Source organism: Nerophis lumbriciformis, linkage group LG12 (assembly GCF_033978685.3).
Source record: "Nerophis lumbriciformis linkage group LG12, RoL_Nlum_v2.1, whole genome shotgun sequence".
Taxonomy (NCBI): Eukaryota; Metazoa; Chordata; class Actinopteri; order Syngnathiformes; family Syngnathidae; genus Nerophis; species Nerophis lumbriciformis.
In genome coordinates this window covers 12,054,608-12,078,423 of record NC_084559.2, presented here as the reverse complement: position 1 = coordinate 12,078,423, position 23,816 = coordinate 12,054,608, and the positions used below count along the sequence as shown (strand labels likewise).

The window sequence follows — 23,816 nt, the reverse complement described above, 5'->3', positions numbered from 1 at the left end:
TGTAAATGAAGTTGACACACTCACATTGCTGCTGACTGACCAGCTCGGCCCGTCTGTCCGGCATCGGCTGCAAACAGCAGGCGCAGATAAGATGGCAGCCTTGAGGAGGGCAGCGGTACTCCTGAGAATCTGCAAGCAGTAAAATAACTTGACAATTTAGGAGAAAGCAGATATCTCCATATTTGAATTAAACACCACTTTTTTCCATCTTAGTTAATAGTTAGTTACCTGGTAGGGTGTCCGAAGATGTTGAGGGCTCTTCCCCTTTAGGCTTTGCAGAACCTTCATTGGTGTTTACCGGTAGTTTGAATGGAGGTGGAAGAGGAGGCATAGATGATGGTGCTGGCAGAGCCGGAACCCAGTAGTTTGAGCCTGTCGCAAACAGCATCTGACTGAGCTCCTTCCTGTAGCCAGGACACTGTCTGCACATCACCAGAGGCTGACTAGGGAAAAACCAGCAAAAACATAAAAACATTTTAATAATCGTTTTCCACAATGTATGAGAAGCAGTGGCTGTTCTAGGTTGGAGTGCGAGACACCACTTTGTTTGGTTTTATCCATTTTGAACCCATAAATATGATTCACCCTGCCCCCCATCCCTGTGGTGCACCCTAGACCAGTGGTTCTCAATCATTTTTCAATGATGTACCCCCTGTGAATTTCTTTTAAAATTCAAGTACCCTCTAATCAGAGCAAAGCATTTTTGGTTGAAAAAAAGAGATAAAGAAGAAAAATACAGCACTATGTCATCAGTTTCTGATTTATTAAATTGTATAACAGTGCAAAATATTGCTCATTTGTAGTGGTCTTTCTTGAACTATTTGGAAAAAAAGATAGGTTTTTATTTATATTTATAAAGGATTTTAGATTTGTTGCTATTTTTAGAATATTAAAAAAAAAATCTCACGTACCCCTTGGCATACCTTCAAGTACCCCCCAGGGGTATGCGTACCCCCATTTGAGAACCACTGCCCTAGACGATACTATCCTTAGCATTTGCCTACGTGGTCCATAGCTAAAACCGCCACTGATGAAATGTAATATTTACAACCATTACATTTAGTTCTAAATACATCAGTCAAGCAATGACTTATGTTGCTTTATTTATTTGCCCAAAGTCTTAATGTCTTCAAATGTAAACTTGAGTTGTTTTTACTGTGATCTTATCAGGTAGAATATATTATGAATAGGTCAAATTTAGTGTCTGGAAACCAGGTCCATAAGCAAATATGAACAACAATACTGAGAAGAAAGTCCAGTTAACACTAGAATGACACACTGTATTTGTGTCTCCCGTGCTGGTGGTTACTAGGGTTGCATACCTGCCAACTTTTGAAATCAGAAAAACCTAGTAGCCAGGGTCCAGGGGCCACAGGCCCCGGTAGGTCCAGGACAAAGTCCTGGTTGGCGGTTCAGATGGGCGAAGCCCCCCGACGCAAAATGATTATTAGCATTCAGACAGGTTAAAATGTTGCTAAAACCATCACTGTTTGGGCGACGAAAAACGTTGAAAGTTTTCCACTTGTATCGCTAGCAACAGCATTAGACTTGTGTTTTTTTGTCCCAACGTGGTCTTTTACATCGCTAATTCCTCCGTGTCCGATCGAAAAATCTTGTCTGCACAAGGTGCAATTCGCGTAGTTTTCACCCTTTTTGGAACGGATAATTATTCCCGGATAGGCTTTTGAATATTCTTCACGGAATGACTGCAGTTTTCTTTTCGGTTTAAGACTCGTTTGCGATTTTTCTCCGGCTGATTCCATGATCGTTCGCTCGTTTGGAAACAATGGCAACTGTATGGCGTCACATTAGTGCCAAAAATCCGAGCACATAAAAACTGTTATCGCGCGCTGATTCTCCACTTCGTGCGCGCGCGCGACACCATTTTGCGCGCGCGTGGTGCCTTTCTGTGCGCGCGCGACGCCTTTCTGCGCGCTCTCTGTGTACTCCTGGCATCTCTCCTCGCGCTGTCATGTTTCTTTTTGGCACTTTGGGGGCGGGTATGCTTAGACGGCCCCTTCTTTCTGATTGGCTGTAAGCATTTTTCATATGACCAATCATTCTCCAGCGTAGCAACGTTGTAGCCATCTTACTTCAGACATCTAGCCTCAATCATTACATTGATGTCAATGGTACATGTACTACTTAAATTACCATAACTTGCTCGATTTTCGACCAATTTACAAACGGTTTGCCTTGTTACAAATCTTATTACATGTAGATATGACATAGGATGCTGTTGAAATTACCTCTTTCGCTTAAAAAAAAAAAAAAAGACTTAATTGTGCCACATAGTTGTGTAGGGTCAGTGTTAGTCAGTTCTCTGATTATTTTAAACTGTTTCAGAATACATTATTAAAAGCTATTTTTAACATTTTAAAAACAAAATTCAAAGATTATTTCATTAATTTTATGGCTGAATCAAAAGAAATTCCATAAATTAGAAAACAAATGTTCAAGAAGAAGTGAAAATATAAAATAATGTTATGGTTGGATGTTATTGCTGGTGGACCAGTTCTGACTGAAAGATGTGATTATGGTGTTTGTTGTCTTATTATTTATTTGGGTCACATTTTGTATTACCCTGTATTGTGTTTATGTGCTATGAAATAACCTTCATCAGCGGCTACATTTTTTTATCCACTTCTTCCTCCGTAAATCTTGATACATATTGACGATGACCCGCCCTGCTATACTTCTGATTGGCTCTGAGCATTTTTCAGCGTTTTTCGCCTGACCAATCAGAAAGAAGGGGCCGTCTAAGCATACCCGCCCCCAAAGTGCCAAAAAGAAACATGACAGCGCGAGGAGAGATGCCAGGAGTAGAAAGGCACCGCGCGCGCGCGCGCGCAAAATGGTGTCGCCCGCGCGCAAGAAGTGGAGAATCAGCGCGCGATAACAGTTTTTATGCGCTCGGATTTTTGGCACTAATGTGACGCCATACAACTAGTGCCTCGTGCTTGGCAGCGGTGCTATAAATAGCCTCGCGCATGGCATTCGGAATTGCTCGATAGGAAGTTACGGGAGGCATTGTCGATTGTCATTGTGTTACGCATTTTCGTGAATAAAACTTTTTAAAAAATATATATTTTTAATTAATGAAAAACCGTACTTTTTATCACTGCAACCGTAACCCGGAATAGGTTGATGAAAACCGTACTAATTACGGGAAAACCGGAGTAGTTGGCAGGTATGGGGTTGTTCCAATACCATATGTTGATACTTTTAAGAATAAAAGGGACCACAAAAAATGTCATTTTAGGTCTAATCTTAACAAACAAATCTTATGATACAATAAACATATGGTTCTTATTGCACTCAAAGAACACTTTTAGAAGATTAAAACAAAAATAAAAAGGCTTTAAAACGCATTGGGCTTTTCTTATTGCACTCATAGGACAATTTACAATTGTATATATTACATATAGTCCAGGATTAGGTTAGAATAGGACATAAACCTTTATTGACATTGTATTAGTGAAGTAAAGTGAATTATATTCATACAGTGCTTTTCTCTAGTTACTCAAAGCACTTTTACATAGTAAAACCTATTATCAAAGTTACATTTAAACCAGTGTGGGTGGCACTGGGAGCAGGTGGGTAAAGTATCTTGCCCAAGAACACAACGGCAGTGACTAGGATGACGAAAGCGGGGATCGAACCTGGGGGATCAAACACTCTTGGTCTGTGCTTTAAGACAAATACAATTATTAGTAAATACTAAAAACAATTAGAGATGTCCGATAATAGCTTTTTTGACGATATCCGATATTCCAATATTGTCCAACTCTTAATTACCGATTCCAATATCAACTGATACCGATATACAGTCATGGAATTAACACATTATTATGCCTAATTTTGTTGTGATGCCCCGCTGGATGCATTAAACAATGTAACAAGGTTTTCCAAAATAAATCTTACTCAAGTTATGGAAAAAAATGCCAACATGGCACCGCCATATTTATTATTGAAGTCACAAAGTGTATGGGGTTGTGGGGGGTGTATATTGTAGCGTCCCAAAAGAGTTAGTGCTGCAAGAGATTCTTGGTATTTGTTCTGTTGTGTTTATGTTGTGTTACGGTGCGGATGTTCTCCCGAAATGTGTTTGTCATTCTTGTTTGGTGTGGGTTCACAGTGTGGCGCATATTTGTAACAGTGTTAAAGTTGTTTATACGGCCATCCTCAGTGTGTCTTGTATGGTTGTTGACCAAGTATGCCTTGCATTCACTTGTGTGTGTGATACTACGTGACTGGGCCCGCACGCAAAGGAAGTGCCTTTAAGGTTAATTGGTGCTCTGTAATTTCCCCTACGTTCGTGTACACAGCGGCGTTTTAAAATGTCATAAATTTTACTTTTCGAAACCGATACCGATAATTTTGAAACCGATACTGATGATTTCCAATATTACATTTTAAAGCATTTATTGGCCGATAATATCGGCAGTCCGACATTATCGGACATCCCTACGTACAACCCTACTGGTTACCTAATTTTCATGGAGAATAATTCATGATATTCAGCAGGTTTTTCTAAAATACCCATTAAACCTTTTACCTAATGTCCGAGTTGTCGCTGTCATTGTCAGAGAGATCAAAAAGGTAATCTGAACTGCCCTCTTCGTCAGAAAAACAGCGCTCAACTTTTGGTTGCAACATGTCCTGAGTGATCTTGTTGCGGCTGTCCATGCTCTTCAGGTCCTCGTCACTGCGACACTTCTCTATTAAAAAGACACACACACTCTTTATTCATATTTCATGACACAATTATAAAATACCTACTCACATTAATGTAGACACCTCTTTAGATGAGGAGGAGAACACATTTTTTAATAGGCCACAACCAGAGGTGGGTAGTAACGCGCTACATTTACTCCGTTACATCTACTTGAGTAACTTTTGGGATAAATTGTACTTCTAAGAGTAGTTTTAATGCAACTTACTTTTACTTTTACTTGAGTATATTTATAGAGAAGAAACGCTACTTTTACTCCGCTACTTTTATCTACATTCAGCTCGCTACTCGCTACTAATTTTTATCGATCTGTTAATGCACGCTTTGTTTGTTTTGGTCTGTCAGACAGACCTTCAAAGTGCCTGCGTTACTGGTGACGTTTCACTCCGTTCCACCAATAAAATGCAGTCACTAGTGACGTTTGACTCCATTCCACCAATCAGATGCAGTCACTGGTGACGTTGGACCAATCAAACAGAGCCAGGCGGTCACATGACCTGACTTAAACAAGTTGAAAAACTTATTGGGGTGTTACCATTTAGTGGTCAATTGTACGGAATATGTACTGTACTGTGCAATCTACTAATACAAGTTTCAATCAATCAATCAAAAGTGTGAAGGAAAAAAGACACTTTTTTCTTTCAAACGTACATCCCGTCACAAGCCTAAAGACTGACTGCACAGTTCCTGTCTTCACAATAAAAGTGCCGCTCCATCGCGCCTGCGCTTTCAAAATAAGAGTCTCCGAAAGCCAGCGCAAACAAGCTAGCAAGCTACGGAATTTGCCGCCAATGTATTTCTTGTAAAGTGTGTGAAAACGAATATGGAAGCTGGACAAATAAGATACCAAAAACCAACCACTTTCATGTGGTATTAGACAGAAAGGAGGAACTTTTTTTCTCCTGCATTTGAAAACGTGGACGTTAAGCACTGCTGTCTGATTACAATCAATGCAAGTCATCAGAATCAGGTAATACACCAACTTATATTCTTGTCAACATGAAAGAAATGTGTTAAACATGCATGTATATTCATTAAAACACCTTTAACATGTAAACAAAAACGGCAAAATAAATACATATAAATGATATACTGTATATATCAATGTATTTGTATATATATATATATATATATATATATATATATATATATATATATATATATATATATATATATATGTATGTGTGGGGAAAAAAATCAAGACTATTTCATCTCTACAGGCCTGTTTCATGAGGGGGGTACCCTCAATCGTCTGACGATTGAGGGTACCCCCCTCATGAAACAGGCCTGTAGAGATGAAATAGTCTTGTGATTTTTTTCCCCACACATACATATATTGCGCTCTACTACGGTATCGAGCACTATTTTTTGGATAACCTTATTAAGACATATATATATATATATATATATATATATATATATGATATGTGTGTGTATGTTACTCATCAGTTACTCAGTACTTGAGTAGTTTTTTCACAACATACTTTTTACTTTTACTCAAGTAAATATTTGGGTGACTACTCATTACTTTTACTTGAGTAATAAATCTCTAAAGTAACAGTACTCTTACTTGAGTACAATTTCTGGCTACTCTACCCACCTCTGGCCACAACTAAAAAGTGTATTTCCACTAACCAGGGTGCTGGATGAGGTAGGCCTCCACCAGGTTGTTAAGGATGTGGTTCTTGCGGATCCTATCCACGGGGCAGCGGCACGTAGGACAAAGAGAGGAGCGCTCCATCCACCCCGAGTAGCAGGCAGCACAGAATGTGTGCATGCAGGGTTGCAAGCTAACAGACGGAGGAAAGTATGAATCATAAATACTATTAAGTGGTTTTTAAGCGTGCAAAATCAACCTTGGTTTGTTTAGGGTCCCACCTGACACAATCATGCAGGAGGTCCTGGCAAATAATACAAGTGAGAGATTCCTCCATCTTGTCTCTCTTTGCATTCTCAACAACCGCTGTGCTTGAGGCATGTGATACAGCGTCTTTGTCTGGGAATACAAGCAACGATACTAGAACCTTAAGTGGGCCATGCAGTTTTGTAAAACGTAAGAATGGTCACTTGCTTCCAGTACTTATTATCTTTTAACAAATATAGATGTATGTGGTCAGGTCTGAAGTGTGTTTGAGGAAACATATGGAAGTGCAAGGTAGATGGATTCAACACAAATGTGATCAATGAATTAACACACCAATTTTCCTTCTCTTGCATTCCGGCTCCACATCGTCGAGCGCTTTCTCTCGTGTTAGGGCCTCGTCTCTGATTTGGCCTGTTGGGGCAGCAAAATTGGCAATTCAAAACGTGTGCTGTGGCCACTTAAAAAACAGCATCTAATATGAAATTAACAATGCAATTAAAATGATTGTAGTAAACAAACACAGTGTAGTAAAGAACCTCCTATAGATGTCTTCCCTTTTTAGCCAAGTAAACCCTCACCAGCCAAAGTCATTGTCACAGTTTCAAGTCAACTCATCACGCTTAATTTATTACAGCATTTGGGAAGCCTGTAGTTGATTTATTATGTAAATGTTATATTTTTATCAACATGTGATAGCAGGGACCCTGCCATTCAAAACTAGGCTGCTGCATTACTAATGATTCATGTACCGGTAACTATAGCTGAAAAAATGGTACAATAGCAATAGGAGAGAGTATTCATCCCTGAACACCATGGAGTTCATGTAGGCTTAATGATGCGGTTACATTATTATATCAACTATCAGAGACAGAAACTCTTCATTTAACATAATGTCCTTTTTTGCTGCTTCAACACAGCTCAAACAACACAGAAAAAGGTATAGTGAAATAACAGACAGACAGGGCTTTGATGTCCGTAACACACACACACACACACCGCAAAATGAGCTAACGTTACGCTAAAAGCGAATTAGCCTTCACCTCAAGCCAGGACTGTGAGCGAGCTGAGCTGCCTTTTATATTTCTAAAAGGTCAACGGGCTCATAGTGATGTTACTAGTAGTTGACTGGGAGGTGTTTATTATCATTTGGGGAGAGTCCGCCGCTTGATGCTTACCTGCTAAAAGCTAAACACTGACTCTGAATACGCACTGCTGATTGGCTGTTACCGCTCTGTTTGTAACCAATCAGATGGTTGTGTGGGTGGGACAATGCTGGGTGCTGTGTAGAGGCAGAAGGAAGCGGAGGCGGCTACTTAATATGTCCGAGTGGAAACTCGTTCGGTACACCTCCGAACCGAACCGGAACCCTCGTACCAAAACGGTTCAATACAAATACACATACCGTTACACCCCTAACTATACTGTATTTAAAGTATAGCTTACAAATGGACACTTTTCTGCATTAACTCAGATAACCTCACAGAACATGAATTTACTTTTTAATGATCCCTACTCCTTAAATAATACTACAACAGAACCCACCTGAGTTTGGTGTGAAAGGTTGTTGAATACAGATATGTGAAGTTGAGGTGGACGGCTGAGGTTCTTCCTGAGTGAGATCCAGAGGAGCCTTTGAGAGCATGACAGGTTCCACAGAAAGCATCATCTCGGAGGACGTGACAGGAACAGGACTGTGGGCTGACATGTCTGAATCAAAGTAGATGGTTACTTCCAGACTGCATCATCTTACACCAGGACTTTAAGTGCATACCCAAGCTATCCTGTGAAATCTCCTGCTCTGTTTGGATTGAGTGGTAAACATAGGCAATGTCTGAAAGAATAGGCAAAAAAATGAACATAAGATCATGTCTATTTTTGCGTCTTTTGAATTCACAGTAAAGAGTACCAATACTCAAGAGGAATAATCAAGTACTAAAAAAAATGTGTGGATAAATACATAACACTTACTTTGTTCAGGCTCATTTTTCCTGTATACAAAGTAGATCACGTCGCCATTTTGAAGCAAGTGAGTTTGTTTCTTGACCAGTTTAGCCATGTTGATCACTGTGCCATTGGTGCTAAATGCAAGACAACAAACATTTGGACATATTATTGAAGAAGATAAATTAGCAAAAAGATAGGATAAACGGTAGAAAACGGATGTCCTCCTTTTTCCTCTTCCTGCTACCAACGTACAAAAGTTTTCTCAATCTGAATCAAAGCATTATAGTTTGGTAACTGTTGGGAGTGGAGAGGGTAAGCCAACACTGCCATCAAGTGGCTATGTGATGTAAAACGCACATCATTGCCCACATGCAGAGGTGGGTAGAGTAGCCAGAAATTGTACTCAAGTAAGAGTACTGTTACTTTAGAGATTTATTACTCAAGTAAAAGTAAGGAGTAGTCACCCAAATATTTACTTGAGTAAAAGAAAAAAGTATGTTGTGAAAAAACTACTCAAGTACTGAGTAACTGATGAGTAACATACACACACACATATCATATATATATATATATATATATATATATATATATATATATATATATATATACATATACATATACATATATATACACACACATATATATATATACAGTATATAATTTATATTTATTTATTTTGCCGTTTTTGTTTACATGTTAAAGGTGTTTTAATGAATATACATGCATGTTTAACATATAGATTCCTTTCTTTCATGAAGACAAGAATATAAGTTGGTGTATTACCTGATTCTGATGACTTGCATTGATTGTAATCAGACAGTAGTGCTGATAGCGTCCACGTTTTCAAATGGAGGAGAAAAAAAGTTCCTCCTTTCTGTCTAATACCACATGAAAGTGGTTGGTTTTTGGCACCTTATTTGTCCAGCTTCCATATTCGTTTTTATACACTTTACAAGAAATACATTGGCGGCAAACTCCGTAGCTTGCTAGCTTGTTTGCGCTGGCTTTCGGAGACTCTTGTTTTGAAAGCGCAGGCGCGATGGAGCAGCACTTTTATTGTGAAGACAGGAACTGTGCAGTCAGTCTTTAGGCTTTTGACAGGATGTACGATTGAAATAAAAAAGGGTCTTTTTTCCTTCACACTTTTGATTGATTGATTGAAACTTTTATTAGTAGATTGCACAGTACAGTATATATTCCGTACAATTGACCACTAAATGGTAACACCCGAATAAGTTTTTCAACTTGTTTAAGTCAGGTCATGTGACCACCTGGCTCTGTTTGATTGGTCCAACGTCACCAGTGACTGCATCTGATTGGTGGAACGGAGTGAACGTCACCAGTGACTGTATTTGTTGAAACGCAGGCACTATGACAGACTAAATCAAACAAAGCGTGCATTAACAGATCGATAAAAATTAGTAGCGAGTAGCGAGCTGAATGTAGATAAAAGTAGCGGAGTAAAAGTAGCGCTTCTTCTCTATAAATATACTCAAGTAAAAGTAAAAGTATGTTGCATTAAAACTACTCTTAGAAGTACAATTTATCCCAAAAGTTACTCAAGTAGATGTAACGGAGTAAATGTAGCGCGTTACTACCCACCTCTGCCCACATGGGCCTGTCTGGATGTGTCATGGTGTTGTTATATTTACATTTCTTTAAAAAATTAAATAACATTTTCCAAATGTGACGCATTATTTGTTGTGTACATAGTTAGCAAATAGTAACTGCTTGAGGCCTTGCCTGGCTTTGTCGGTAAATAATAATCATTATTGAGTCTGTCTATCTGTGTTGGACCTGCGATGAGGTGGCGACTTGTCCAGGGTGTGCCTCGCCTTCTGAAAATGGATGGAGTTTTAAAATTTTACTTAAAGCATTTATTATGATGTTTTTGCGACATGTAAAACAGTTCCTTGTGGTCTACATAAAATGTAATGGTGGTTCTTTGGTCAAAATGTTGCATAGATGATGTTTTACTGACCATCTATAAGCCGCTTTCTGACCGTCTCTTCAGAATGGTCCGTCTTATTAATGTGCCTCCACTTCAACTGTGTCATCTCCCTTTTTATTGTAGTTTTTAGAGCTTCCATATTATGTCTACTGACAGATATAATTTAGAATTAAAGCTGCAAGCAGCATTGGTCGGGCCCGCGTATTTGGCAGGTGCTAGTCCTAAGTGTCCCAATACTTTTGTCTACTTTTAGTCTGAAGTGTCCCAAGACTTTTGTCTAGTGTACCTACCTTGTCTGCATTGTGTGGGCACGTTGGTGCTTCCTGCTTTTAAGCAGCCATCTTAAAAAAACAGCAGCATCAGCGCAGCGGGTCTTTGAAGGGTCATAAAATCAAAACCGGAGCAGTTAGAAAAAAAGCGCTTCTGTCATTGTAATCACAAGGGTTCAATCTCTCTCCTGTGTTAGTTTGAAGGCGAAACGACAAACGCGCTCAGAGGAGTTCGTTTTTGAAGGAAGGTGACCGGTTTTTACAAAAAATGTGTTTTGAAGGGGGAATAGCAAACTTCCTGTTGATTTTTGCTGGGGGTTGTCAATTTATGAAATGTAGGTCTAAGTGAGACCTACGGAGAGGTTTTTGTTTCATGTCTCTCCGACCTTCCCAGTGGGAGTTACAGGCAGTTTTGTCATTGTTTTCTTCCGAGGAGCAGTTTTTTCTCCGTTTTATTCAAAAATTGCTCTAGAGCGCAATTTTTAAATTTGGGGTTAGGTTTTTTTATTAGATTGTAATTTTTGCCAGTCCTGATGTGTGCGTTCAGTTTGGTGAGTTTTGAAGCGTGTTAAGGGGGTCAAATTACAGCTCAAAGAGGCAAAAGTTACTGTTTTTAGTACTTTTCTGTCTTGAAGGGGGAATTGCCAACTTCCTGTTGATTTTTGCTGAAGGATATCAATGTATGAAATCTAGGTCTAAGGCAGACCTACATAGAGGTTTTTATTGCATGTCTCTCCGACCTTCCTAGTGGGAGTTACAGGCAGTCTAGTTGTTTTTTTTCCTAGGGGGCGCTAGAGCGCAATTTTGAGTTTTGTGGTTCGGTTTTTTTTTAAAAAGGCAATTTTCGCAGGTCCTGATGTGTGGGTCAAATATGGTGAGTTTTGAAGCATGTTAACTGGGTCAAATTACAGTTTAATGTGGCGGCGGAAGAATAAAGAATAAAGAATAAAACCTTACAAATACAATAGGTCCTTATGTCCCATTGCATAAGGACTCCCTTGGAGTCCTTTTGCAATGGGCCATGCGGGCCCTAACAATACGCTAATTTGGATTAGAAATGGCAACAGCGGAGGATGCATGTGCATGTACGAACCAGTCTGCCCCACAACAAGAGGTTAGAGAAAAATAAGGAGCTTGTTGACAACAGCGTCGGACTCGCACAACGATTTTCAAGTAAATCTCTACCATATATGGAGATATCCGCTGACGTCACAGGGCAGAAAATGTCACAGGACATAGCAATTTTCAAACACCTCAAGTATAAAGGAAGGCAAGATTGTTTTACAAATATCTCTGCAATGCCTCCATGGTTTGATTTTAAATTTGGGACCTATGCAAATCTCAAATACACAAAAACAAGTACCAATAGGAAAGAAAAGTTAGTTTTTGTATAATTGGTCCCCTTTAAAATTGTATTCTAAGTCAAATTAATTGTTAATTATACATCTTGAGAGATGTTCACAGTGAAAAACTAACAAAAAAAAAACAATGCTCTACTAGGAATTCTAAGGTAATTTTTGTGTGTTTCATACACAAAATGGAAGAAAGAAAAAAGACATTGGTCTGCGCAAATATTGAGCTAAAAAACACTCTTATTAAATAAATTATTTTCAAGTTGCTGCTGATGTTTAAAATGTCCTCTTAAACAAGGGATTTATTTTATATTTTGTTCTTTTGTGGTTATGTTATGTTAAGCTGATGATTGTGAGCATAGCCAAAGGGTTGTTTTTAAAGAAGACTGAAGATTGTACTTTACTATTCTTATATTGATTTCAAAGCTTTTTAATATTTTTATGTGCTTCCATTAGGGCTGGGCGATATATGGAAACTCGATATATCGCGGGTTTGTCTTTGTGCGATATAGAAAATTACGATATCGTGATATTCGAGTATACGTTCTCACGCGGTTGCTTTTAGTTGCGGGCATTACACCACAGGCTTTCTTGTCTCTGCTTCTCACAGAGACGTAAAACAAGCGCACCTTCTTACATACGTCACATACGTATACGCCCTCGCGGAGCAGAGAGGTAGCGGCATGGGTAACGTTAGCTGTGGTGCGAGTGGTAATACGAGAGAGAGAAGGTGCGAATCGGGTAACAAATGAAGGAAGAATTAATTCCCAAGAAAAACAGCAGGGGGTCCATCGTCTGGCGGTGGTTTGGCTTCATGCGGGAAGATGTCGAACAGACAACCGTAATATGTCAAGTATGCGGCAAAAGCGTTGCTACAAAAAGTAGCGTTACTGCTAATTTGTAGCATCATTTGAAAAGTCACCCGCTAGTGAATGAAGAGTGCTTACTCCGCATGTCAACATCTCCGTTTGGTGCCAAACCAACAAAATGCCGAGGCAACCATTTCCACATCAACACCGTATGAAAAAAAGAGTCAACAACAGAAGGAGATAACGTCCGCAGGAACCTACCACATAGCGAAGGACATACACTATTTGATTTCCTATTATGCAGCTCAATTTTATTTGAGACTTATTGAAATATCTTGTGTGACATCATGCACAAAAGTGCACTTTATTTGTTTTCAACTATTGTAGTGGTGTTCTGTACAAAAAGTGCACTTTGATTTAGTGTTGTTTTGATATGTCATCTTAGTGGCATCATGCACAAAAGTGCACTAATAGCTTGTTTTAAAATGTCTCTGACAATCTTGCACTTTCTGTTTTGGAATTGACATGAATGTTTGTGCCACTGCTTAATAACTGTTTAATAAATACACTTTTAGTTGTGATTTCCCTCTCTGCATGAAAGTTTAAAATGAGCATATATTAATGCAGTATGAAGAAGAATGTTTTAATGTTTTACCATGAATTGATTACGTGGACCCCGACTTAAACAAGTTGAAAAACTTATTGGGGTGTTACCATTTAGTGGTCAATTGTACGGAATATGTACTGTACTGTGCAATCTACTAATAAAAGTTTCAATCAATCAATCAATCAATCAATGTAGACACATAGAATCATCATAATGCTGTGATTATATGTGTGTACAGCTGCACTAATGGACATTGGAGTGTTACTTTCAAAGGCAAAATTAAAGTATTGCTAGAAACATAATTTTATATGGGACTTTATTGTATTATATGTATAGTACATGTTCCAAAAAGAAAAAAAGCATAAAACACCACCAGAATTAGAGATATTACAAGCCAAAGTGATGAAGCTTAGTGTTACGCTCATGACTTGGTGTAACTAAACGTTAAAGTTAAAGTTAAAGTACCAATGATTGTCACACACACTAGGTGTGGCGAAATTATTACCCTATAAGATGAAGGCAATTGCATTTTATTGATATATGAAATGTATTCAACGTTTATACATGAATATTTAAATATACTAAATGCAAAAAAGGGAATAAATATTCAAAATACGATCATTAAATGAAATCTAGTTTGGTTACGCCATCATGAGCACAACACAAGGTTGTAAAAGTTTCAACTACAATTCTAAATAAGATGTCAAAAGCAAACTGAAATCAAATACGCAGAGCTTAAAGATTGATCAATACCTATTTAAATTTAGTAATACATAAATATGATGATTTATCAAAATATAAAAGAAATATACCTGAATAGAAGGCTCATGATGGTTACACCAAAAAGTAACGCTATGAATCGCGTTTTTGCAAGTTTTTGGGGCATTTTTATGCTATTTCCAAGCATCTCCTTTTTATTAGGGCCCGCATGGCCCATTGTATAAGGACTCCCTTATGCAATGGGACATAAGGACCTATTGAATTTGTAAGGTTTTATTATTATTCTTTATTCTTCCGCCGCCACTTTAAACTGTAATTTGACCCACTTAACATGCTTCAAAACTCACCATATTTGACCCACACATCAGGACGTGCGAAAATTGCCTTTTTAAAAAAAACCCGAACCACAAAACTCAAAATTGCGCTCTAGCGCCCCCTACGAAAAAAAAAAACTAGACTGCCTGTAACTCCCACTAGGAAGGTCGGAGAGACATGAAACAAAAACTTTTATGAAGGTGTGACTTAGACCTAGATTTCATAATAGTACATTCTCGGGCAAAAATCAACAGGAAGTTGGCAATTCCCCCTTCAAGACAAAAAAGTACTAAAAACAGTCACTTTTGCCTCTTTGAGCTGTAATTTGACCCCTTTAACATGCTTCAAAACTCACCGAACTGAATACACATATCAGGACTGGCAAAAATTGTGATCTAATAAAAAAAACCTAACCCCAAATCTCAAAATTGTGCTCTAGCGCAATTTTTTAATGAAACGCACAAAAAACTGCTCCTCGGATGAAAAAACTGACAAAACTGCCTGTAACTCTCCCTGGGAAGGTCGGAGAGACATGAAACAAAAACCTCTATGTAGGTCTCACTTAGACCTACATTTCATATATTGACAACCCCCAGCAAAAATCAACAGGAAGTTTGCTATTCCCTCTTCAAAACAATTTTTTTGTAAAAACCGGTCACTTCTCTTCAAACATTATCTCCTCTGAGCGCGTTTGTCGTTTCAGCTTCAAACTAACACGGTAGAGAGATTGAACCCTTCTTAATAAAAGTTATCGAAAGAATTTTTCTAACTTCTCCGGTTTTTATTTTATGAGCCTTCAAAGAACCGCTGCGCTGATGCTGCTGCGCTGATGCTGCTGCGCTGCTGTTTTCTCAAGATGGCTGCTTAAAAGCAGGAAGCACCAGCGTGCCCACACAATGCAGACAAGGTAGGTACACTAGACAAAAGTATTGGGACACTTCTGACTAAAAGTAGACATAAGTATTGGGAGACTAATAAATACCAGTGGACAAAAGTATTGGGACACTTAGGCCGAAAACTGGACAAAAGTATTGGGACACTTGGGACTACAACTTGACAAACGTATTGGGACACTTAGGACTACAACTTGCCTAAAGTATTGGGACACTTGGGACTAAAACTGGACAAAAGTATTGGGACACTTAGGACTAGCACCTGCCAAATACGCGGGCCCGACCAACGCTGCTTGCAGCTTTAATTGTCGTTGATTTTAAATGGTTGAACTAATGCATTGTATATATGCATGCCCTAGTAAACAAAAAAAAAGTAATATTTATTTTGATTGTTACATTATGAAGTACATTTGTGCAGGTGGGTGCTAATGTACCCATTACCAGAGCTGTACACATATGCATCAAGTGTTAATTCAAGGCTAAGGCAAAATATGGAGATATATATCATGTATCGTGACACGACCTAAAAATATCAAGATATTAAAAAAAGGCCATATCGCCCAGCCCTAGCTTCCATCTATCTATGCATGAAACTTTAACATTTCCAGAAAATTGCTCATGTTAAAAACTTGATATGTATATTTAAGGCCCGTATGGCCCATTGTATAAGGACTCCCAAAGGGAGTCCTTATGCAATGGGGCATAAGGACCTATTGAATTTGTAAGGTTTTATTCTTTCTTATTATTATTATTATTATTCTTCCGCAACTTTGCGCTGTAATTTGACCCCCTTAACATACTTCAAAACTCACCAAATTTTACACACACATCAGTAATATACGGCAAAACTTTTTATCAAAAAACCAAGCCTCAAAACTCAAAATTGCGCTATAGCGCCCCCTACGAAAGAAAAAAAAACTAGACTGCCTGTAACTCCCACTAGGAAGGTCGGAGAGACATGAAACAAAAACTTTTATGTAGGTGTGACTTAGACCTAGATTTCATAATAGTATATTCTCGGGCAAAAATCAACAGGAAGTTGGCAATTCCCCCTTCAAGACAAAAAAGTACTAAAAACAGTAACTTTTGCCTCTTTGAGCTGTATTTTTACCCTCTTAACATGCTTCAAAACTCACCAAACTGAACACACACATCAGGACTGGCAAAAATTGCGATCTAATAAAAAAACCTAACCCCAAATCTAAAAAAAAAACTGCTCCTCGGAAGAAAAAAATGACAAAACTGCCTGTAACTCCCACTGGGAAGGTCGGAGAGACATGAAACCCTCTATGTAGGTCTCACTTAGACCTACATTTCATATATTGACAACCCCCAGCAAAAATCAACAGGAAGTTTGCTATTCCCTCTTCAAAACAAATTTTTTGTAAAAACCGGTCACTTCTCTTCAAACATTATCTCCTCTGAGCGCGTTTGTCGTATCAGCTTCAAAATAACACAGGAGAGAGATTGAACCCTTCCAAATAAAAGTTATCGAAATAATTTTTCTAACTGCTCCGGTTTTGATTTTATGAGCCTTCAAAGAACCGCTGCGCTGATGCTGCTGCGCTGCTGTTTTTTTAAGATGGCTGCTTAAAAGCAGGAAGCACCAACGTGCCCACACAATGCAGACAAGGTAGGTACACTAGACAAAAGTATTGGGACACTTCAGACTAAAAGTAGACAAAAGTATTGGGACACTTGGGACTAAAACTTGACAAAAGTATTGGGACACTTAGGACTAGCACCTGCCAAATACGTGGGCCCGACCAATGCTGCTTGCAGCTTTAATTGGGTTTGATTTTGTCTTAATTCACTTTCTGGAAAAAATATCGCAATGTGCATCGTATATTGATATTCAGCCAAAATATATCAGGATATGAATTTTGGTCCATATCATACCTCATATCTTCAAGCAACACTTGACCAGAGTTTTCATCCTGCACAATCTTGCAGTGCTCGCCTGAGACCAGTTTGTTGGCAGGGAACGCCAGATCACACCCTGCCATGATAGAAACAAAAACCAAAACTAAATGGAATATACCGCAGATGACGTTAACCCTTCCATTCTTTCACTGTCGCTATTTCAAAGCGACACAGGCTGAATTGAGTGATTTGCGGTGAAAACCTTTCAGTTCACAGAAATAGGTTCAACAAATAAGGCTAGACATTTTGCATTGCAAAAAAGTACGGACCCCCACAGGCTCTTAGACAACAAAGCAAGGAAATATAGGCTGATACAAAAAAAATACCTACTTAAAATTCGGCACACATGTTCTCAATAGACGGCTTTTGTTATCATCACAAGAGGCTGTCTAAGTTTGCGGCACTAAAGGCTTTGTGTTTTGTCTTGGGGGAGGTTTTCAAGGGCCCCAGACACTGACAGCAATGTCTGCATTACAGACGTTTGCAACTAACTATTTTAAAAGCAACACGCGAGAAATGTTTAAATGCAGTCATATTTGAAAACAAATCTACTCTATCCATTCTTTCACATAAAAGAGAGCATCTCTACCTTTTTTCCGGCCAACGGTGCATTCCTTGTTGAAAAGCAGCACTTCGGCTTCACTGCAATCCACTCTGACCAACTTCCCCCACGGTCGAGCCCTCGTGTGACTGTCCATCTCTCAGTGTTTGGAACTAAACGTAGAAGTATTTGGGTCATTGTTAGTATTCATGAACACAGTTGACAGGATCAGAACGCTATACAGTAACCAGCAATGATTGTGAATGTACAATTAATAAAAGGAACCATTTCCCTTTTGGATCATTAAAGTTTGTCCAAGTCTAAATACCGTATTTTTCGGACTATAAGTCGCAGTTTTTTTCATAGTTTGGCCGGGCTCCAGTGCGACTTATATATGTTTTTTTCCTTTTTTATTATGCATTTTCGGCAGGTGCGCCTTATACTCCGGTGCGCCTTATACTCCGAAAAATACGGTTCATAGTTTCATTAATTTTACACAGTGTTTTTTATCTTTTTAAATAATATTTCATGACTTTGTAGTTGCAAAGAGTGCTCGGTTCGTCAAATATTTTGTCTTTGCTCAGAATACTCAAATCATTAACAATAAAACTTAGTGAATAACAGAAATATAATGTCTATTTTATGCTGCAGCTGTTACATATACTGTAATATAGTACTTGGTATTGTTATATATTGTATATATTATATAAAAATATAATATTTGAGTATATATTATATACTGTATATATAATATGTAAATATTACATATACCGTATTTTCCGCACTAGAAGGCGCACCCCTAAAAACCACAAATGTTCTCAAAAGCTGACAGTGCGCCTTATAACCCGGTGCGCTTTATATATGGATAAATATTAAGATTCATTTTCATAAAGTTTCGGTCTCGCAACTTCGGTAAACAGCCGCCATCTTTTTTCCCGGTAGAACAGGAAGCGCTTCTTCTTCTACGCAAGCAACCGCCAAGGTAAGCACCCGCCCCCATAGAACAGGAAGCGCTTCTTCTTCTACTGTAAGCAACCACCCGCCCGCGTAGAAGAAGAAAAAGCGCGCGGATATCACCGTACGTTTCATTTCCTTTGTGTGTTTACATCTGTAAAGACCACAAAATGGCTCCTACTAAGCGACAGGTATCCGGTTCATGAAAAGACGCAATCTCTCCATCCGCACACGGATTACTATTTCACAGCAACTGATATTCCTGTGAACCGCACTGTGGATACAACGGGAGCACGTACGTTGAATATTCGCACCACAGGGAATGAGAAGTCATCCTTCACTGTGGTTCTAGCTTGCCATGCTAATGGCCAGAAACTTCCACCCATGGTGATATTCAAAAGGACGACCTTGCCAAAAGAGACCTTTCCAGCCGGCGTCATCATAAAAGCTAACTCGAAGGGATGGATGAAGAAAAGATGAGCGAGTGGTTAAGGTAAGTTTAAGTTTACGCGAAGAGGCCGGGTGGCTTTTTTCACGCAGCTCTGTCCATGTTGATATACGTATGTTTGTGATTGCACATTTGCGTACATTTTGGGAGTGAACAGAGTTGTTAGAACGCTGGTTTTTAATATATTATTAAAGTTTGACTGACCTATCTGACTGTTTTTTTGACATTCCTTTAGCGCAGTTAGATGCGGCTTACAACAAGGGGCGGCTTATAGGTGGACAAAGTTTTGAAATATGCCGTTCATTGAAGGCGCGGCTTATAACCCAGGGCGCCTTATGGTGCGGAAAATACGGTACTTTAAACCTGGATTATCCTTCCCATTAGTAAAACTAAAATAATGCTATTTGGTAACAGTAGAAGAGAAAGTCAAACACAAATAGACGGAACAGAAATTGAAAGAGTAAATGAAACCAAATTTCTAGGTATAATGATTGATGATAAATTGAACTGGAAATCTCATGTAAAAAAATATACAACATAAAGTAGCACGAAACACGTCAATAAAGAATAAATCAAAACATGATATAGACCAAAAATCACTTCATATTCTCTACTGCTCGTTAGTGTTACATATCTGAGTTATTGTGTAGAAATATGGGGAAATAACTACAAAAGTACACTTCATTCATTAACGGTGTTACAAAAAAGATCAGTTAGAATAATACATAATGTTGGATTTAGAGAACATACAAACCCTTTATTTATTGAGTCAAAAATACTGAAATTCCACGACATAGTGAATTTGCAAACAGCTAAAATGATACACAAAGCAAACTATAACTTGCTACCCAAGAATATACAACAGAAATATGATTTTACACAAAAATGGAATTTAAAACATTTGTATGCACGTACAACACTTAAGTCTCTCAGTATGTGGAATTAAATGATGGAATGGATTAAGCAAAGCAATCAAATAATGAACTAATATGATCCACTTAAAGAAACTCTTCAAACTTAAAGTGTTTACAAAGTATCCAATCCAATCCACTTTATTTATATAGCACATTTAAACACCAAAAATGTTTCCAAAGTGCTGCACAACAATATTAAAAACAATATTCAAATATTATCCTTAGCTCCACCAATGACTGAATAAAAACAAAAAAATAAATACATATAAAACCCAATACAAAAACAATATAAAAATAAATTTGATTAAAAACTATTTCAAAGGTTAAAACCAATTAAAACAATAAATAGAAATAGAACACAAAGAAGTACAAAGAAGAAGAACCATGATAAACAGTCTGAATTTATTTCATCCATCCATTCGTTCATTTTTACAAAAGAATCCTAATTATCTCACCATATGCAATGTAATTTACTTCACCAAGTATTATTTATTTATTTATTTTTATTGTGATTACTTATGGAGTATATTGTATATATTATATAAAAATATAATACATCAGTATATATATATATATATATATATATATATATATATATATATTAGGGCTGCAACAACTAATCGATTAAATCGATTATAAAAATAGTTGGCGATTAATTTAGTCATCGATTCGTTGGATCTATGCTATGCGCATCCGCAGAGGCTACTTTTTTTTTATAAACCTTTATTTATAAACTGCAACATTTACAAACAGCTGAGAAACAATAATCAAAATAAGTATGGTGCCAGTATGCTGTTTTTTTCCCCAATAAAATACTGAAAAGGATAGAAATGTAGTTTGTCTCTTTTATCCGATTATTAATCGATTAATTGAAGTACGATTAATCGATTATCAAATTAGTTGTAGCCCTAATATATATATATATATAAATATATGATATATACTGATATATTTTTATATAATATATACAACATACTCCATAAGTAATCACAATAAAAATAAATAAATAATACTCGGTGAAGTAAGTTACATTTCATATGGTGAGATGAGTAAGATTATTTAGAAAATGATATATACTGGTATATATACATACATATATATACATACATACATACATACATACATACATACATACATACATACATACATACATACATACATACATACATACATATATATATATATATATATATATATATATATATATATATATATATAATTTAGAAAATGATATATACTGGTATATATATGTATGTGTGGGAAAAAAAAATCACAAGACTACTTCATCTCTACAGGCCTGTTTCATGAGGGGTTCCCTCAATCATCAGGAGATTTTATATATATATATATATATATATATATATATATATATATATATATATATATATATATATAGATATACTGGTATATATATATATATATATATATATAATTTTGTAAATTATTTATCATTATTTAGAAAATGATATATACTGGTATATATATATATATATATATATATATATATATATATATATATACACCAGTATATATCATTTTCTAAATAATCTTACTCATCTCCCCATATGAAATATAACTTACTTCACTTATTATTATTTATTTATTTTTTTATTGTGATTACTTATGGAGTATATTGTGAATAAATTGAGAACAGGAAGTGAACACAAGTTTTAGCAACTGTTATGTAAAAGGAAAAGGGGTTGGATTAAATAAGCTCTGCTTCTTCCTACTCCTTTTCGAACATGTTGAAAAGAGAAACTGGAAATTGTGATGCATCATGTTGTATGCTTGCATGTTCCAAATAAACTCAAAACTCCTTACACTTTCCATCCTTTGTAACTGAGCTACTTTGTGGAACAATTTCCCTTGTGGATCATTAAAGTTTGTCTAAATCTAAAGAGTATGACAGTCACTTCTTTACGGACTTACTTATTAGAAGTTGCACATTATTGTGCGACCTGGTGGACAAACACAACCTAGTATTTCCACTCATCAATTAGAAGTTTATAAGTGTTTGTATATAATAAATATATATTATGTAAACAGTATGAGTCGCGACTAGCACAACTACGTCCACACTCAAGCTACCGCTAACGTTAGCAGCTATCTATTACGTACAACTGAATCGGTAGTACACAACATACGTCGTGTTTGAGTCATATGTCTTTTGAAAAGTATGAACTTTACCGTGAAAACTGCCGAGTTTGATGTCCCAGCACTTTAGTGGAGAGTCCTAGCTCACCGTCATGTTCCAACACGGAAGACGCGCGGCTTCCTGCCCAGCTCAGTGTTGACACTTGTTACGGTTATCAGCGGAGAAATGCATCTTGGGATTTGTAGTCCTTTATGTAGACCGGAAGTAAAGAAGCCGGATGTAAGTAAATAGCGTCATCGCTTTTCAGAACAAAACAGTTGTTTTTTTTACAATTTAGGCTCGCACAGCACCTATATGTCTCTGACTTAATACATGAATAATTTACTCCATCAATATGTTTTTTGTTTTGTTTTTTTGATTAACAAAATAGGCTATAATGTCTAACTTGATATATTTCGAAAAGATAGGAAGACAGGCATTTTAAGTTGAAAATATTATTTTCCAATTCATAAGGTCACAATTCTTTTTTGATACATTTCCCTTCGATGAATTACAAAATATTGTTCAAACGGGACACAAAGCAAATTGGACTATATTTATCATGTAATAATGAAAAAAAAAAAAAAAAAAAAAAAAAAAAATATATATATATATATATATATATATATATATATATATATATCCATCCATCTTCTTCCGCTTATCCGAGGTCGGGTCGCGGGGGCAGCAGCCTAAGCAGGGAAGCCCAGACTTCCCTCTCCCCAGCCACTTTGTCCAGCTCCTCCCGGGGGATCCCGAGGCGTTCCCAGGCCAGCCGGGAGACATAGTCTTCCCAACGTGTCCTGGGTCTTCCTTGTGGCCTCCTACCGGTCGGACGGGCCCTAAACACCTCCCTAGGGAGGCGTTCGGGTGGCATCCGGACCAGATGCCCGAACCACCTCATCTGGCTCCTCTCGATGTGGAGGAGCAGCGGCTTTACTTTGAGCTCCCCCCGGATGACAGAGCTTCTCACCCTATCTCTAAGGGAGAGCCCCGCCAACCGGCGGAGGAAACTCATTTCGGCCACTTGTACCCGTGATCTTGTCCTTTCGGTCATAACCCAAAGCTCATGACCATAGGTGAGGATGGGAACGTAGATCGACCGGTAAATCGAGAGCTTTGCCTTCCGGCTCAGCTCCTTCTTCACCACAACGGATCGATACAGCGTCCGCATTACTGAAGACGCCGCACCGATCCGCCTGTCGATCTCACGATCCACTCTTCCCTCACTCGTGAACAAGACTCCGAGGTACTTGAACTCCTCCACTTGGGGCAAGATCTCCTCCCCAACCCGGAGATGGCACTCCACCCTTTTCCGGGCGAGAACCATGGACTCGGACTTGGAGGTGCTGATTCTCATCCCAGTCGCTTCACACTCAGCTGCGAACCGATCCAGTGAGAGCTGAAGATCCTGGCCAGATGAAGCCATCAGGACCACATCAT

The 23,816-nt window shown here is 37.9% G+C and overlaps 1 protein-coding gene across 1 annotated transcript in view; it reads right to left on the bottom strand.

Moving 5' to 3' along the window:
- Window positions 1-22,546, bottom strand: part of chfr (checkpoint with forkhead and ring finger domains, E3 ubiquitin protein ligase) — a 48,424-nt gene extending 25,878 nt beyond the window's left edge. Inside the window, exons 1-12 of the mRNA XM_061985908.2 lie at window positions 22,427-22,546; window positions 17,972-18,096; window positions 17,359-17,458; window positions 8,568-8,677; window positions 8,371-8,430; window positions 8,142-8,306; window positions 6,933-7,010; window positions 6,614-6,731; window positions 6,371-6,525; window positions 4,559-4,721; window positions 229-443; window positions 25-129 (exon numbers count right to left, since the gene is read on the bottom strand). Of these exons, the coding sequence (XP_061841892.1) occupies window positions 25-129; window positions 229-443; window positions 4,559-4,721; window positions 6,371-6,525; window positions 6,614-6,731; window positions 6,933-7,010; window positions 8,142-8,306; window positions 8,371-8,430; window positions 8,568-8,677; window positions 17,359-17,458; window positions 17,972-18,080 (1,378 nt within the window). The 5' untranslated portion in view covers window positions 18,081-18,096; window positions 22,427-22,546. The remainder of the gene's footprint in view (window positions 1-24; window positions 130-228; window positions 444-4,558; window positions 4,722-6,370; window positions 6,526-6,613; window positions 6,732-6,932; window positions 7,011-8,141; window positions 8,307-8,370; window positions 8,431-8,567; window positions 8,678-17,358; window positions 17,459-17,971; window positions 18,097-22,426) is intronic.
- Between the last annotated feature and the right edge of the window lie 1,270 nt (window positions 22,547-23,816).